Below are 18,446 nucleotides of genomic sequence, written 5' to 3' on the forward strand. Positions count from 1 at the left end.
ATTAAATAATCATTATTCATAATCATTCATCCTTTCCATGTGTTTCTCATTCAGTCTTCAAGTCAAAAAGCACCAATATCACGCAGCAAAAACCTGTGTTATCAGTGGAAGTATTCTTGCCATTGCACTGGTGATTGAGACAGAAAATCTTATATTATTTTAGGAAGAGTATAATTTACTATTGCCTTTACTAATATGTTCAATATTTGAACAAAACATCATCTGCTGCTTGTTTAAATAATTACAGTGACATGCCGGCAAGCTCACACATGTGAACATAAAATGTTCAAATATCAGAAAATGATCAACAAAATTATTACTAACTAAATGATAAAGTTTGCAATGTAATGTTTTTTTATGTCTGTTTATTTTTGTTTTTCAGTTAATGCACTGTTGGTGAAATCATACTTTGGAGTGTAATTAGTTCAGATGTCAAATAACTGTGGTACCTAATCATAAACTTCTCATGCTTCTGTATTACTACTTGTTTTGTATAATATAAATTTTCCCTTACAGCTTCCATGTAAGTAAGTTATAACATTTTCAGGTAGCTAAGGTAGTAGGTAGATAGTTTTTTTCCCCTATTAAGTAGGTAAGACAGATCATTGGAATATAAAACACTGCATTTATAGTGGAGAGACACATGCCAGGTTTAGCACCCCAGTCCCATGAGCCATACTGCAAGTGAAAGAGTTTCATACCAGTATAAGACCAGCATGACGCCTTTGTTTGTTTGTTTGTTGACATTGATGTGTTGCAAATGACCAACAGTTTTATAGTGTAAAATTTCCTTTCTCTGGAAATTTCGTCACATACCTCTGTCGCAGCACACTGAAAGAAACCACTGTCTGGAGAAAAACAGTGAGAAAACATGAATTTAAAGAACTTAGAGAATTCAAATTATAAGTGGATTATGGAGAAAAATAGAAATTATTATCAACAAAATATCCCCAAACACAGGAAAGGAAAGCGTATAGAATAAGCTATCCTTATTAGATTAGTATTCAAATATTGTTACGGATATTCAAATGCATACATTAAGCAGTATTTTAATAGTGTAGCTACTATAAGGAAAGCTAATTAAACATTACCATTTATAACTAAATATCAAGTTTAGTAGCAGGAGCTATTAAATGCAAATTTAGGTAAGTGCAGTTTTTTCATGCATTTTGTGTAAAATGCTGGTATTTACCTTCATGCTGTAATAAAGCAGAAGAAGTAAAAGCAATTTTTCCCTCATTATTTACTTATTATAACATTATTCACGTATTATATACATTTAAGTTTGAGACTTAAATGTATATATTTATGCATAAAAATATACAGAATATAGATGTCATTTAAAAAAGAAAAGGAAAAAAAGCAGACTTTTATAAACATGTCTTTGACAATTTTAACGACTGACACTTATTTGTAAAGATTTTCACCCACTCAAATTAAAAAATAATTAAATATCAATTTAATAAATTGGACTGAATTGACACTTTTGTCAGTATGGATATGACGGGGGGCGGCAGCTCAGGTTGAGCAGGCTGGGGACGAAGAGAGGCCAGAGGAGGATGCTAGGATAATAGGGTGAGATGGAGGCAGTTGACCCGCTGTGGCGACCTCTACAGGGAGCAGCTGAAAGAAGGAGAAGAAATAAGAAAAGGCGCTATTGTTTAAGCTCATAAATAGTGTAGGACAGCAGTTTTGGTTTCTGTAGTTTCTTGGGAACAGAATGAGCTTTTCCGTTTTGGCATGACTAAAATAAAATCACATCAAATATATCTTTGTTTTCCCCAGAAAAATGTCCATGCAGAAAAGTGAAAGGTACTAACTTGTGACGTTTTTTGGTTTACGAATGACGACATCTGCTGTGCCTCGCGCTGATTGGTCCTTCGCTAAACGAAAATGATATTAACCAAGATGGCGCCGGGCAAGAGAGAAAAGTGATGAGAGAATAGAACAACAAGCGACCAAACTCTATAACAGTTTGCATGTATTCGCTCTGCGCGATTATTTTATGCCACGCCTGTATTACTTTCACCCGGAAACTGTCAAACACGCGCGGAGAGGACGCTGCGACGCAGTTATTTTGCTAACTGTTTGTTAACCAGCTGCTAAAGTCGCTAGCCTACCTAACGTCTGCTAACGTTAACTGCGGAAGGCGAGTCAGGAGAAAGCAGGCAGGCGGTTCAAAGTAGGAGCCGACAAGTGAACCTGACTTTATTTTGGTTTGGAGACGTCTTTTAATAAGGTAGCACGTCTTTCATAGTTTGGAGCTCTGTCAGTTACAGCAGGGTGTTGTTAGGAAAGAAACGTTATACCTCTGATAAATAGAGGTGAAAAGACGAGGAAAGGCGTCATCTTTGCTGACTTGACGCCATGGCTCACTCTCCAATTCAGAGCGGACTGCCGGGGATTCAGGTAAATTGAAATTTTTTGTGTTGTGTTTTATTATCTGACATTCAGCTGCGAGCTAACTTGGTCACTTGGCATTTTCACTTCTTTTTTTTTTTTTTTCAAGTTTGCCAAATAACCGAAAGTAATGTGCATCCGAGTTACCGAGAATGTGCAACCTTTGCTTTCCAATAAATGCACCTGTCGTATTTGCCAAAGTCCAGCTAGATGAGTTTTGGAAAGAAAAAAAAAGAATGTCATTATCGAAAATGATTTTGTAATTCATCTGGCCGGTCAATTCATATAATGTTTATTGTAGTCGAGATCAGATCCAAGGTTAAAGATTGCATTTTGGACTGATTTCTGGAGTTTTAAAATGTAATTTATTTATCATATATACTGTTAAAATGAATGCTTATATTAAACATGAGTAAAGTTTCAAAGGGCTTAAATGTAGGGGGAAAAGGATGAACTGAGGGGCTACACCAAAGCACAGTTTAACATAAAGAACGATCAATGTGAACTGGAAATCCTGCAGAGCTCCAACAAGAGAATCCCAGAATAAAAACAAGCTGGAAAATTTAGTGGATTTGGAAAAGAGCAATAATAAGAGTAATAGGTCTGTTTAAAATAAGGAAAACCTGAGAAATTAATTCTCTTGGTATTTCTGAAGCTGAAGCTAGAGAATGTCTAGCCCTGTCCCAATAACTAAATATATAAAACCATACAGCATTATGTATTAATATAGCTGTAAAAAAAAGTAGATCACTTGTTTACACCCATCAGCACTTAAGAATCTTACAATCTTCAGTGTAATATCAGAGGAGAATAATTGTGGATTCGTTATGTCCTGAAAATCAGTTCATTAATTCATTACTATTTCTATTTAATGTTAAACTTTTTTTGGAAATTAGTTGTGTTAATTTATAACTTTATCTATCAAATGCACCGACCACTTTATGGTTATCATGCCACGTCCTGCTTAAGTAAAGTAGGCCACATTACAGTGCATGTAAGAATGAAACTTGGCATGCATGATTGTCTGCAGGTAACTGATTGCACACAGTGAAACTCTATGAATTATTGGTTAATCATTTACATGTCCACAGACAACACAGGTTAAAAGGTAACATCAGATATGTGCCCATAGCTTTGCATGCAGTTGGGTGGCTGACATTGAGTCTTCGCCCCTGAGGGTGCGGCACTGTGGTGTGTGGATGACACTAGACTACACAGTTGTATAGAGCAGCTGGCAGAGCATTAAACACAAGGTTTTAGAGCGAGGTTCAGGCAGCTTTGGTTGTTGGAGTAAACCTGCTGACTGTGGATATGGCAAGTACATTCCCATGTGTCGTCTGTGGTCACAGTGCCTTTGTTGTTTTTCCACATTGTTTTTTCAGAGGTCGGCCTCAACGTTATGATTTTCACCTGGATGACTGATCACAGCAGTGTTATGATAGTATTTTGGTTGTTGTTTCTACTCTGCTTTGTTCTGCACTGCTTTGATTTATTTGTTTGTAAAGTTCCATTTCTATCAAATTCAGCAGCCTCACTCTTTGCCAGATTGCAGCTCTCAACTCATCTTCTAAAAAGGTTTGACCACTTTGCATTAGCACTTTTACAGGAAATTAGTATCTAGGAAACTCACAAGCAATATATTGTGTCAACTTAAGCCAAAGCTATGTGGTAAATTAAACATTAAAATCTTCCCAAAAAAAATCAAAGCTGCTGTAAAATATGTATAAATATTTTATTATAGTTTAGCTTTGTAGCGTTAGAGGGAGGTTGTTGTTTGTTTTTTTTTTTTCAATATTCTGTGCCATCTTTGCTATGAAAAGTAAGTCACTCCAAGCTCTGCTCAGGCTGTTTGGGTTAATGATTGCCATATATGAAGGGAAATTGAACTGCCTGGCTTGAAGACCATTATTGCCTTCCTGGTTCTCCATGGGGAAATAAGCCATTTAGCTCAGTCAATAATTCAGGGTGTAGTCCTTCAATTTATGCTTAGCCTTTGTGGTGCAAGGGTCATTAAGCTTTTGTCAGGTCTGTTTATGCTGTCTTTTGATGTAAGTGTAGCTCAAAGCCACAAATTTGACTTGATAAGTTTTAAATATTTAATATAGAGTGACTTTTATCAAGTGTAATGAGATTACCCAATTGACTTGATAAAGTTAATCTGCATTCATATGTCAAGGCCAGTTTGTAAATCTAATGTTTGTATTTTTGGTAACAAAGGATTTGATGATGACTGGATTCAATGTATAATGTGTCATCACAGTATGGTAATTAGAGAGTTGTGAAATGTCAGAGGAAATTCAAAGGCTTGTTGTGGTGACAGCTGATTTTAAAACAAAAAAATGGGTGACTTCATCTAACCTTACACTCCAACTGTGTTGCCTAAAAGTTGAGAAGTATACTTTTGATGGACTTGTAACTGGATGGAAAGTCTACTATTGACCAACTGTCAGCTACAAAGGAGTGGGGGAGGAGGGAACCTTTTTCATGTGGACAGGGTTTTAAAAGCTAAACCAATCTTCTAAATTGGTATCACAGCCAAACGAAGCATGTTGTTATTGATCAGAATTGACTTTCCTAAACCCAACTCTTATTATTTTTTTTCTAACATGGAAAGCTTGTCATATCACTTGTCAATAAGGTGATACGTGCTTAACAGTGTTGATGATGTCTACATTGGATCTGTGCTGGATTAAGGAGGCTGTGTTTAACCTCTAAATTGACACAAGAAAACACGAAGAGGATGTCTCTGTTTCTACTATTTAAGTGGAAACAATTCCCTGAACCTTCTGACAGTGTACTGCTAAACAAGCAGACTACCTCTTTATTGCAGATCTGTTTCATTGTAAAGTGTGCTCACAAGTCACTTTATTAAGTGTACCTTGCCAGTACTAGTTTGGACCCTTGTTGCTTTCAGAAGTGCCTTATTACTTCAAGGCATAGATTCAAAAAGGCGCTGGGGACATTCCTCTGGGATTTTGCTCGATATTGACATGACAGCATCACAGTAGAGTAAATGAATTGCTATGTTCAAGAAACCAGTTTTAGATGATTTGAGCTTGGTGCCATGGTGAATTATCTTACTGGAAGCACCAATATGAAGATGGCTACATTGTGGTCTAGGGCTGCCACAAACGATTATTTTGATAGTCGACTAGTCACCGATTATTTTTGCGATTAGTCGACTAATCAGATTATGCATCCATTGGACATAAAACGTACAACTTATTGCACCAGCAGAGCATCTGCTCTTATATAACTATCATTAGCTTAGAGCTTTAAGTGTTTAAGGTATGTGCTAACTAAAAATAAAGACAAGATGATAGTTTATTAAATTTTAATGAAATTTGCGGATTGTTTCAGTGAAGTTTAATAAACTCAGCCGTCTGCTCCTTGCTATCTAAACTATAACAGGACACCGGAGTATATTCTCAAGCATCTCACACTTCTGATGATCAGATGTCTGCTTGACGTTTATTTAGCTGTGTAAAAACTATAACTTTAATCTCAGCCAAACCGATTTACTCAGGAACAAATAAAACACTGAAAAAAGCCAAACAATAACATTTTTAAGTTATCTAAGTGACTTATATATCATGTTTAACCTGAGTAGCGAAAGACGGCGGTGGGTTTGAAAACGATTTGCTGGGAGTCCGGTGTTCTCACGGGCTCTAGTGAGTCTTGAACCCCGGCTAGCTATCGAGCTAGTGGGTAACAGACGTCTCCGAAAACGTCAGGGCGCTTTTGAAAATATGTGGTGTCTTGATAAACTGAGCAGATATTTGAGGTTTACACAGCTACATTCTCGCCTGAAAATATGTTAAATGTTTATTTTGTGACCCAGAAAGAATAATAAGAGTAATATTAAAACTAACTAGCTGCCGCCATTGTTGGAAACTGAGCAGGGCTGCAATGGGCCGCGCTGTGAATTCTGGGACACTTCTTCTTCGGGGTTTAACGTCAGCTGGCATCCTTGTACATGCAGTGCTGCCGTCTTCTGTTTCAGTCCGTTATTACACTCTTAAATCCTACTACTTATTCCTGCGTCTTTTGGGATCTTACAAAGCTTCAAATGACGTGTCGACTATTAAATTAGTTGTCGCCGATTTTGATAGTTGACGTAATCGTGACTAGTCGACTAATCGTGGCAGCCCTACTGTGGTCATAAAGGGATGGACATTATTAGTTACACTAATGGATAGGCTATGATTTTTAAACAATGCTCAGTTGGTATTAAGGGCCCTGAAGTATGCTAAGACTATGGCCTCCACATTATATAACCACCACCAGCCTGAATCACTGATACAAGGCAGGCTGGAGCCATGCTTTCATGTTGTTTTTACACCACATTCTGACCCTAAAAATCTGAACATCACAGCAGATGTTAAGACTCATCAGACCAGGCAACATTTTTCCAATTTTCTCTTGCCCAATTTTTGTGAGCATGTGAGAATTGTAGCCTCATCTTCCTGGTTTTAGCTGACAAGAGTGACACCTGGTCTGGTCTTCTGCTGTGAATCTGAGTGTTTGTCTCTGTGTTAGCCCTGGCAACCTGGCTAACACTAACAACCTGGACAGGTTGTACCCTGCCTCTTACCCAGTGACAGCTGGGATAGGCTCCAGCCCATCCGCGACCATGTATTGAATAAGAAGATGATGGATGGATATTTATTTGTTAAACTTAAGATTTTACATTTTCTGACAAGGTTTGATGTTACTTTAAATGTCCTCTTTTTTTTCTCTCTCGACGTCTTTTTTCTCTGTCAATCAGAATTTCAGAGCTGATCCAGAGGAGCTTTTCACCAAGTTGGAGAGGATAGGCAAAGGCTCTTTCGGTGAAGTCTTTAAAGGCATCGACAATCGAACTCAGAAAGTTGTGGCCATTAAAATTATTGATCTGGAGGAAGCGGAGGATGAAATAGAAGATATTCAGCAGGAAATCACAGTTCTCAGCCAGTGTGACAGTCCTTTCATCACCAAGTATTTTGGATCCTATCTCAAGGTAAGCTTTAATCTCAGGAAGAATATTGTTGCGTGAACTTGGAAAAGCTGAAGCTTGACATAATGGATTTGTTTGTAGTGTGTTCTTGTAAGCAAGTGATGGCAATTTAGGTAAATAAATAATGCAAATAGACAATGGAGGAAGTATTGTCTGTGAAATGGTGCAGATTAGTATAGAATAACTCGACTTGGCCTGGGATTACAGTAGTGTATGCCCTGTGGGCTGTTTACGGCAAAGTTTATAAGCCATATGTACATATGTAAAAGAGACATGATTATAATGTCAAACTGTTGAATTTCAGCTTTGGTGTTGGTGTTTTATTTGCAGATTAAAAAAAGAGAAGGAAAAAGTAAAAGCGTGGGTCTACTGTAGTAGCTGTATTTACAGCATCACTGAGACACTTTTTTGTAACTAGAATAGATTTTCACACTAAATGTGATAGAGTGGCTCTCAGAGCATTTACTGTGGTACTTAAGATGAGAAACGAGAGATGTGGTCCATTAGCTCAAGTTATGTGACTGGCTGAAGGAGAGAATTGAGTCCAATGTGTTTCTAGTATGTAAATATGATGTGTATGTTGTGTCCATGGAGTTTCTAGACTGGTACTGCTATTTGCGTGAAAAAACCCCATATCATCTGCTTTCATCCATCATTGATCCCACATGCATCTCAGGGAACAGATAGCTTCTCATTTTAATCAGTCTAGTGGTCTGGAAGTCAGCAGCTGACGAACAGCAGCTCGTGCTTTATGCTGTACCATATAAACTAACGCCTTGGTATTCCCCCGGATAAGCTGGAGGAGGTGGCTGGGGAGAGGGAGGTCTGGGCCTCTTTGCTTAGGCTGCTGCCCCCGCGACCCGGCCCCGGATAAAGCGGATGAAGATGGATGGATGGATATAAACTAAGAAATCTGCCCACCTATTGTTGTTGTTTTAGGGACGTCTGCCTTTTTGAGTCGGATAAGTCGCACATAGGTTTAGGAGGGAGAAACGAGGATAATGTGTGTTTGTGTGCCTTGTTATAGATCAACTTGAAGTTAGTTGTTGTTGTCTGGTCAGCATTTTAACATCTGCTTATTATAGTGGGCAGGAGAAGCAGAAGTGGTTCTGACACTCAGCTGTTGCAACTTGCATCAAAAATGGTACTCTAATCGTTTTATAACCAGTGTTAATTAGACCTCCTCAGTATATTATTAAATTTTGGTGTCCACTACATGAACTTTTATAAAACCACTTAGGAATAAGAAATGCACTAATCCAATGTTAGGATTGAATATTAGTGCGAACCTGGCTTGAAAAACTGGATTGCATATCACATGCTACTAGGGCTGCCACGATTTGTCGACTAGTCACGATTACGTCGACTATCAAAATCGTCGACGACTGATTTAATAGTCGACGCGTCGTTTGAAGCTTTGTAAGATCACAAAAGACGCAGGAATAAGTGGCAGGATTTAAGAGTGTAATAACGGACTGAAACAGAAGATGGCAGCATTGCATGTACAAGGATGTCAGCTACCGTTAAACCCCGAAGAAGAAGAAGAAGCAGCTGTGTCCCAGAATTCATAGCGCGGCCCAGCGCAGTTTCCAACAATGGCGGCAGCTAGTTAGTTTTAATGTTACTCTTATTATTCTTTCTGGGTCACAAAATAAACGTTTAAGAGAACACCGGACTCCCCGCAAATCATTTTCAAACCCACCGCCGTCTTTCGCTACTCAGGTTAAATATATATGAGTCACTTAGATAACTTAAAATGTTATTGTTTGGCTTTTTTTTTTAGTATTTTATTTGTTCCTGAGTAAATCAGTTTGTCTGAGATTAAAGTTATAGTTTTTACACAGCTGAATAAACGTCAAGCAGACAACTGATTATCAGAAGTGTGAGATGCTCCAGAATATACTCCAGTGTCCTGTTATATTTTAGATAGCAAGGAGTTTATTAAACTTCACCGAAACAATCCGCAAATTTCATTAAAATTTAATAAACTATCATCTTGTCTTTATTTTTAGTTAGCACAGACCTTAAACACTTAAAGCTGTAAGCTAATGATAGTTATATAAGAGCAGATGCTGCTGGTGCAATAAGCTGTAGTTTTGCGTCCAATGGATGATGATCTGATTAGTCGACTAATCGCAAAAATAATCGGTGACTAGTCGACTATCAAAATAATCGTTTGTGGCAGCCCTACATGCTACACATCATCAGTGGTTTGTTTGCTAGCAGAAGATTTGAAGAAGCTGACAGCAGTTTAAAGTGTTTCAGTCTAGCTCCACCGGCAGCCTTCATCTCTAAGTTTAGAAATGTTTTTAATTTAACTGCAGTCAGGTGCATCGACGGAACTGAAAAACTAACAGCGATGCTTTTTCTCTCTCACTCGCACATATCGTGAAACAAAAATCAAATGTCTGGCACCGCAGGAGGTGAAGCGCTTATTCCTAGAAGTGGATCGTGCAGCATAAGCTTTTACTTTATGTGTGATGTGAGGAGCTGTAAAAGGAAGTAGTTAGTCAGAGGAAAGGAAACTAGTGACTTTAATGACTGAGTACAAATAAAATAGGTAAAACATGAATTTATGTTAATATATATTTTCATTTTTTTATTTTGTCACTTTGGTCCAATGTCATTTATTATTTTGCTTCTAAATACCAGTCCTGTAAAATTTATACTCTTGAAGGTGTTTATTTCCTTTACTTTAGAAAGTTAGGAAGACAGTGTTGCCCTCCACATAAAGACTAATTCCCTGACTCTTTCTCACTGAGAGAAATACAGATTATTTATTTAACACTGGTATCAGATTGGTCTGATACCAGATCGAGTCTCTGTATAGGATCAGAACTGGAAAAAGTTGGATTGTTGCATCTGTATTAGAAATAACACAAGAACTGGTAATAAACCAAGGTGTTCCTTACAGTACTGATCTGATGATGGGTGTGGTTGTAAAGCTAAAAAACCCCCACAAAAAACAATGAGCTTCTGACACTGAAGTTTGTGTATGGCAAAGTAAAATCAAAAGAAATGAGAAGAAGTCAGAAAAATGACCATCCTCTGAATGCAAATAAAAGAAAGTCCAGATATTGGTGTGTGGCTGCGTTGGTGGGTGTTGGTTTCCATCTGTGAGGCAGCAGCACCAACTGAGAAAACATCTGCTGATGTATAATATTATGCAGATTGCATGCACTTGTAAGTGTAAGCAAGATGAAATGACATTCGCAGGGTCCTGTAGTTATAATTTGACTTTTCACTGTACAGCTGATGTACCGTCACAGGTTGTTATGAGATAGAAAACGTATTTGTTTCTTTCCATGTTCAAAATCCAGCCATTATGAGAGTTGTCACAATAACAGCCAGTGAGTTGTGTATCATAAAATTTCAAATCATAAAATTTGAAAGTTTGTGTCATAATTAGGGTGTAATTTTAATTATCTTGGTCTATCTATATAGTGGTTCAATAAACCAAAACTAGGTTTTCTTGAATCTCAATAACACAGTTCCAATTATTACATTTAATTCTGTGTGATGTTGTTTCCTAGAAGTCTTGAACAATATGAAGCGCAAAGGCACACCAAATTTATTTTTAAAACCCCTCAAAACAAAACAAACAGTGAGAGTACTAATATCAGAATGAGCTGAAAAAAAAACAAACAAACAAACAATCAAAAAACTAAAGTTGATTGATCTTCCACTATTTGTACCTCTGAAGATGTGGCATATAGTGTACAGTAGTGGAACAGTTATTAAAATGGTTATTTATCATTCACTTATTTAACATGATTTTTTTTCCCACCACAAAACACCCCATGACATAACTAGTACCCACAACTATTCCCGTTATTAGAAACCTGAATGAGTACTGTTTTCTGTCTCTACCATAACTTTAAACACTGTCCAATGGATTTGTCTATTTTTCAGGGTACAAAATTATGGATTATTATGGAATATTTGGGTGGAGGATCCGCCCTTGATTTGGTAAGTTGTTATGAATTGCGATCTGAAGATAATCTAGACTTAAAGTGTTTGTTTGTATGTAAGGCCATGATGACAGTTGTCACAATAACAGCCAGAGTCAAGAGTTTATCCATTCTCCTAGATGGAGCCGGGTCTACTCGATGAAACACAGATCGCCACCATCCTAAGGGAAATCCTGAAAGGTCTTGAGTATCTGCACTCTGAAAAGAAAATACATAGAGATATCAAAGGTCAGTCTGGTACATACATCGCCTTTGTTTTAAAAAATATATTTAGAGAGCAAGCCCTTTATCATCTTGCTAATATTGAAGTGAGACTTTAATCTTTTTGTGTCATTCTTTGCTAGGAAATTACTTACAAAAGCTTGCATTTCACAACTTCCAGCATCTGTTATGTCTTTTTCTTTTTGTCTAAGTGTTGAGCCATAATTATATTTACACACAAGCCATATCACTAATATCTGTCCACGTCTTACACTTAGTTGAAATCCTGTTCAGCCCTGTAATATTCAACTTCTACACCATCATAGATAATATTTGTCTTACAGTAGTGATGGGTGATGGAGGAGGCCATTTCATTTAACATTTCTACAGGTGTAAGTTAATGTGGCTGAAAATAGTGTCAGAATTTTTTTTCTCTAGAGTGTTTTTTTTAGTTCCTGTGGTAACTAAAAGGTATGGTTCTACCAATAGGTCTTTGACATTATGTGATGCATCTCACTAGCTTTTTATTTTTCTCACTGCTGTTTCAGCTGCCAACGTGTTGCTGTCAGAACAGGGTGACGTGAAGCTTGCAGACTTTGGAGTAGCGGGCCAGTTGACAGATACACAGATAAAAAGAAACACATTTGTTGGAACTCCCTTCTGGATGGCACCTGAAGTCATAAAGCAATCGGCCTATGATTCAAAGGTTAGCATTATCTTATATTGTGTGTTATCACGGTCACATTTAAACTTAAAAACAGCTGTCCCAGCAAAATCTTTGTCATAACTTTGTGTTCTTTTTAAAGAAAAAAATTCGAGATCAATATTTTGCTTTAAAACAAGTTTGTACAATTAGTCATGAATGTATACTGTTTCATATAAAATTGTTCCCAATTTGTTTTTCATGTTAGTGCTTTGTTGACCTTTGTTTTTTTTTTTGTCAGCATTGCTTAAGATGAGTATTCTTGACTAAAAATGACCCATATTATTTTATTTATTTTTTTTATGACCACAACATGAGTCAGTGTGGCTTGTCTACTCAGCTGCTATGTCACAGTCTTGTTTTTGCACAGTTTCCTCAAATACACCCTTGTTACTTAAGTCAGTCAATGTGAGTGTCATGTCATGGAGCTTGCTGTCAAAATGTTTGTGTTCTGCTATTTTAAAAACCAGGCATTTGGTTGCAAATGTTTTCCTTTTTTTAGGCAGACATCTGGTCATTAGGGATAACAGCAATAGAACTGGCTAAAGGAGAGCCTCCCCACTCTGAGCTTCATCCGATGAAAGTTTTATTCCTCATCCCAAAGAACAATCCGCCAACACTGGAAGGAAACTACAGTAAACCACTTAAAGAATTTGTTGAAGCCTGTTTAAATAAGGAGGCTAGCTTTGTAAGTGTTAAGAAAAAAAAAGTTCATTTTTTGAGTTTGTTGTATTTTTAAGCTTGAAAATGAAAAGAAGAAGAGGAAATCCACTCTATTAATTGCTCAATTTTTTTTTTTTTATGTTTTCTCTATAGAGGCCAACTGCCAAAGAGTTGTTAAAACATAGGTATATTGTAAGGCATGCCAAAAAGACGACCTACCTGACGGAGCTGATTGACAGATACAAGAGATGGAAGTCAGAACAGTCTCGGGATGAATCTGGCTCCGAATCTGATGAGTAAGTTATCTAAACCAACCTTATTCAGTTCAGTGTTGGGGTGCAGGTGTAAAGTCTATCAACTGTAGTCCACTGATGTTCCTAAAACCCTGCTTGATTGTAGGGAACAAGATGGCCAGGCATCTGGAGGTGATGATGCTAGTAATGATAAATGGATTTTCAACACCATCAAGGAAAAGGATCTGGAAAACGATTTGAAAAATGACCTGAAAAATGACCTGACAAATGACCCTAAAAAGGACCTGAAAAAGGACTTGAAAAAGGTCCAGAATGGAGCAGCACGGCCTGCTGAGTTGGAAAGGAATCGGGTAAGGAATGGGCTCTTTCAAAAGGCCTTATTCAAGGTTCCTATTTGGTTTTTCAAATTAAAGTATTTTGTTTTTTCCAGGTGGAGGAGAATCCAAAGAGGCCTTTGTCACAAAGCTTATCAACAATCTTTTCTCCAGTTTTTTCAGAGGTACAAGCATCGCTTTCTTGTCCCATATTAAAATATTCATCATTGATGAATACATAAGTAATTGGTACTCAACTGGTCACACCAACTTAAGGTGTACCCAGCAGGATTTTACTAACAATGGAAGTATATGTTTATGTTGAAGGGCCTCAGTGTGGAGTCCTCAGCCTATAGCAGCATTCAGGATGTCATAGGAAGGACTATATACTGTAAATACTGTAAACAGTGCAAATTAATCTTAGTTGAACAGACACTTACAGAGCAGAGGAAGAAGCAGGTGAGAGAAACTTAAGTGCCCAGTCACACAGGCCTGGTGACCATCTGGCATCACAAGTCATTAAAGAAAGATATGCATTTCCCACCCAGGTGGAGAGTAGTTGCTGGAGGTAGCACACATGCACTAGTGTGAAAAGAAGTTTATGGTGTGTACCTAAAACCTTCTTGTGGTTGCTTTGGTCGCTAGCAGATTGTCCTGGCTATAAAATAGCCTTGAAAGTAAGCCAAACAGAGGTTCCCAGGTGGTTGCCAACTGGTCTCTAGGCCTGTGTGATTATGGCCACACACACAGCAGAAAGGTGACACCAGACAATGTGAGGCATGTTCTGTCATTTCAGCCTCATTAAATCCTGTAACGTAACACCCTCCTGCAGGATTATGTACACATATTGCTGTGTTTAGTTTTACCTCTAACCAGAACAACAGTGAGTTAAAAAAACAACAACTAACTAACCATTTCCCCCTTGAATGTAATGTTTTAAGTAGTAAAGCAGTAAATTTCCTGCCTGTGCTGCTCCCTTTGCATTCATTCTAGCTTGCTGAACCACCGCTGTTCTCTCTGTCAGTTTTTTTTAGAGTCAGCAGAGTTTACAAACGGCAACTGATCCTACACAGTGTACCTTTAAGTTTATGTTCCATTTTATGTTAGAGGCTGCAGTTTTCTTTAGAATTAGGCAGTTCACATTATGTCATCTAAAAGCTGTCACTTTCACAGTTGAAACAGAAAGGCGAGACAAGTAATGGCAAGCCAGAAGCTGCAGAGGAGCTGCGAAAGGCCATTGTTCAGGCAGAAGAAAAATATCCAGGAATCTGTGACTCCCTGGTGGCTGAACTAGTGCAGAGACTTCAGAGGCAAGTGAAGTTCACACCAGTAACTTTTAACTTTTTCCTCCATTTAGTAGGTTGTGAATTTGCATAATTACTTCCTGAATGGATTTCATATTAAAGCAGACTGTGTGGCAGGATGTAAGCCTAAGGGGGCAGCTTAATTGTAAACCAACTGGTTTCCAATGACAAAGGGAAAAGCTTTAATTCAATTTGGCTGGAAAATATGCACTTTTTTGAATACACTTATTGGTATAGTCACTTGCACTGATGCATCAAAAGCACTATTTTGTACAAAGTTTTCCATGAGACAGCAGTTTCTGTTGGGATCATGGAGTCATCTGATCATATTGATGTACAGTAAACAATGTTGACAGCACTTTAAAAGGATTTCACTCATTTCTAAATACTACTGAGAGTCTATAGCTATGCTAGTTCCTCTATGAGGATGTCTGCACTTTAACAGATTGGTAAAGTGTTTACAATGGTCACTGTCTAGATTTAAGATTTTAGCTTAAACAAGATTTCATTTAACTGTGATATGTCTGAGACTGACTGGAGTATGATTGACTTACAGCCAGAAACGTACAAAAAACCAGTCTACTGAGGTAGAATAATACAGAGAAAACCCCATCAATTAGATGACCCCTGCCTAACGCAAGCACTTTAGCGAAAGTGGGAAGTCCTTTTTAACAGGAAGAGACCTCCAACAGAACCAGGCTCAGGAAGGGGCAAGAAATTCCAATAACCTCAATTCTATTTTTCATGTAGCATCAGACTTTCCATGCTTCAGTGAGCATGGTACAAGCACATGTTAAGTGTGAGGATGTATTACTGAAGCCCAGAAAATCAGAGCTGAGGAGTCTTAAATGGTGACTTTTCAGAGAGGAAACCCAAGCCTCTCAATCTTGTTATGCAGGAATAATAGCAAGTATATGTGTTTAATCCATCTGCAATTTGTTTTTGTGTAATGTTTTGTCTCAACTTAACCCAAGGCTGGTAAATATTGACCTTTATTTATTTCTTTTCAGGTTTTCTGTGCCACATGCAGCCCCCACTCACTGAGATGAGCCAAGTCCAGTTGTGCTCCACTTTTCCACCCTGGTGGCAGCAGTCAGATCTTTTCCTCTGACCTCCACAGCCAGAATGAAGTCTCCCAGGAAGGTCTCCATCACTTATTTGCCTGAAGCAAATCCTGGCCTACTTAATGTCTGTTTATATGCTAGCACAGCATCAGAGGTTCCTATTCAAGACAGTCAGTGGCCACTCAGTTAGCTGCCACCTGCTGTAAGATTCCCCTTCTCGATACCTCCTTCTCAATTGTTTTATTTTAAGAGCACATTAGCTGTCTTTCTGGAAGGACTTTAAGTTTTGATTTTGGTGTGTTTGTGGCTTTTTCCCACATAGGTTTACAGTCGGCATCCTTATGGAGAAAATAACTTGCTTAATTAATTGTGTGCATGTGGCTGTGTGAAAGATCCTGTGAAATGTTCAGTGAAGCGTGACGAGTGGGTTTGAAGCATTCTATTGAAAACTCAGGTATCCCGCTTTTAGTGGATTGGGTCTACTGGGAGATGGAAAGAGCTCTGCAGGGTGGTTGTACAGACTTGTAAATAGGCTGATTTCTACAGTTTCTTGAGAGGTTAATGGTGCATTTGGAACCACTGTGTACAAATGGCCAAATGCAAAGTGTAGATAATGGCTGTGAGGTGAATATTTTTGAGAGACTTAAGAGGCCACAAGTGAGATTGCCTTGCCTTTGTACTTTATTCTTTTGTATATCTGTCTTTGATTTCTCTCTGTTTAGTTGGAAACTTTTTAAGTACTCATCCAGTGAATGAAAGTGGCTGCCCTCTATCATGGTTTACTATTGATTTGTTTGTGTATATTTCTTGATTCTCTTTGATTTCACACTCTTTAGTGTGGCTGTAATAATGTTGGAGAATGTCTGAAAAAGAGAGAAATGGCTGGTTTATTGAAGCCCCAGCAGTTTTAAACACTGGATGCTCCGTTTCCAGCCCCAATTCCATAAAGCTTCGAGTTGTGTTGGTTTGTTGGACTCTGCCTTATCCCGCTTTTTTTGTTGTTTTTTTTGTTTGTTTCTGTGTTTGTTTGTTTGTTTGTTTGTTTGTTTTTTCAGCATTTGCTTGATAAACTGAGGTTTCGTCCATTCATTCCATTAACAGGGCAGTGCCATCGTCTGAGTTTAAATCAGCAGACTCTCTTAGTCTTCCTAGGAGCTGCAGCGGTACTATCCTCAGTGTACCTACAGCTTTAATTGCACTTCAAGTATAAATGCCTTTGACTATAAAAAAAAGTAGCCATAAAACAGTAGCATGAGACTTACGGTATTTTGCAGGTATTCACTCTACCATCCGGGACGAACAGAAGTCCGCCACAAGTCTCACAGCTTGGACTTTGGAGTTGGTCATGCAGTGTAATAATTGCCTGGCTGTATCATTTTGATTTTTAACTTTGTGATAAGTGTGCTAGTTTTCTAGACTCCTTACAGCATAGATGACACTGCTCTCAGATGTATATATTAACATAAAGCCAAGCAGTGTTCAGAGACCAGTGGCACTGCTGCTACGTTTGACTCTAGCTTAAAAGGAATGTGCATGGTAGTATAAAGCCTAATGGTTGGCCTGAGTAGTATGCGTTGTAGCATACTCCTACAGGACTGAAGGAATGTTGAGCCCTAAACAGAGTCAGATCAGCCTTATAGTATTTGTGATGAATGGGATGAATAGTATCAGCTTTAAAGTGTTGGATCTGTTGCTTTTGTTGTGACTTGTCCTCTGTTTCTAAATTCAGTGATGTTTTATTGATGAATGACAAAAAGATCAAAATCATTTCTTTTTTTCATAAAAGAAGGTGCACATGAGCAAAATTACCCTGTATGTAGGTTGTCTTAAACCTTTTTTTAATATATAATCTTTGGGGTTTAAGAATCATTTTTTGCCGATATAATGTTTACAATACACACGAGAAGTTAAAGGAATAGGTTGACATTCTGGGAAATACTTATTTTATTTGTAGTGGAGAAAGGAGAAGAATAAAATCAGTTAATGTGTCCTTTTTATTAGGTATACAGTGCAGTCTGACCTTAAAATCTACTTTTGTAATACTGCACTGCAATGTTATTTTGACAATATTTTTGCAACTCATCAGTTTTCATCAGTTAGACCGCATCTGTTTACAAATGTTATTAGAGAAGAAGAGAATAAAATTCAGTCCAGGATACATTACCTTTTTAATTTCACCGAAAAAGTGAAAATGTAATTGGAGGAATGTACCTTTATTGCACGACACACAGTTTCCATTGTACTTCTATAACATAAGCCTCCTATTAAAGGTAATCTGCCGATCTTAGATTTTACATCACAATTGTGAGCATCATAAAGAGACGGCATTTGTATTCGACTGATTTATACTGCAGATGGGTTCCTAATAAAGTGGTCACTGAGTGCTTAAGTTAACAGGAACACAAAGTATTTCCTGTATGTCAACCTTGTTCTTTTAAACAAACCATTTCATAGTTCCTTTCTGCTTCCTGTTGTACTTCTGGTGGGAAATGGACTAAAATGAGGGCAGTTGAAATGCTGATCAGATGAATAAGTAGAAGCTGGTTAACCGAGCGACTGCACGTAATGAGTCTGCT

General features: G+C 37.8%; 1 protein-coding gene across 1 annotated transcript; it reads left to right on the top strand.

Annotated features, from left to right (window-relative positions):
* Positions 1 to 1,916: 1,916 nt before the first annotated feature.
* On the top strand, positions 1,917 to 17,830 carry stk24a (serine/threonine kinase 24a (STE20 homolog, yeast)). Its single transcript, XM_085375212.1, has 11 exons — positions 1,917 to 2,409; positions 7,169 to 7,399; positions 11,309 to 11,365; positions 11,487 to 11,595; positions 12,117 to 12,274; positions 12,774 to 12,959; positions 13,088 to 13,230; positions 13,334 to 13,538; positions 13,619 to 13,687; positions 14,676 to 14,812; positions 15,817 to 17,830. Exons 1-11 carry the CDS (start codon positions 2,368 to 2,370, stop codon positions 15,848 to 15,850), a joined length of 1,371 nt encoding a protein of 456 aa, XP_085231338.1. The 5' UTR covers positions 1,917 to 2,367; the 3' UTR covers positions 15,851 to 17,830.
* Positions 17,831 to 18,446: the final 616 nt, after the last annotated feature.

Source organism: Diplotaxodon limnothrissa, linkage group LG16 (genome assembly GCF_057381915.1).
Source record: "Diplotaxodon limnothrissa isolate DT_005_m linkage group LG16, D_limnothrissa_male_GT1.1, whole genome shotgun sequence".
NCBI classification, from domain to species: Eukaryota; Metazoa; Chordata; class Actinopteri; order Cichliformes; family Cichlidae; genus Diplotaxodon; species Diplotaxodon limnothrissa.

What these genes read in the sequence shown, in the direction of transcription:
- stk24a (XM_085375212.1), top strand. Translation starts at nt 2,368, where the DNA reads ATGGCTCACTCTCCAATTCAGAGCGGACTGCCGGGGATTCAG. An exon ending in AATCGGCCTATGATTCAAAG is followed by an intron (nt 12,275 to 12,773) that starts GTTAGCATTATC and finishes TCCTTTTTTTAG; the next exon opens with GCAGACATCTGGTCATTAGG. An exon ending in CTGAGTTGGAAAGGAATCGG is followed by an intron (nt 13,539 to 13,618) that starts GTAAGGAATGGG and finishes TGTTTTTTCCAG; the next exon opens with GTGGAGGAGAATCCAAAGAG.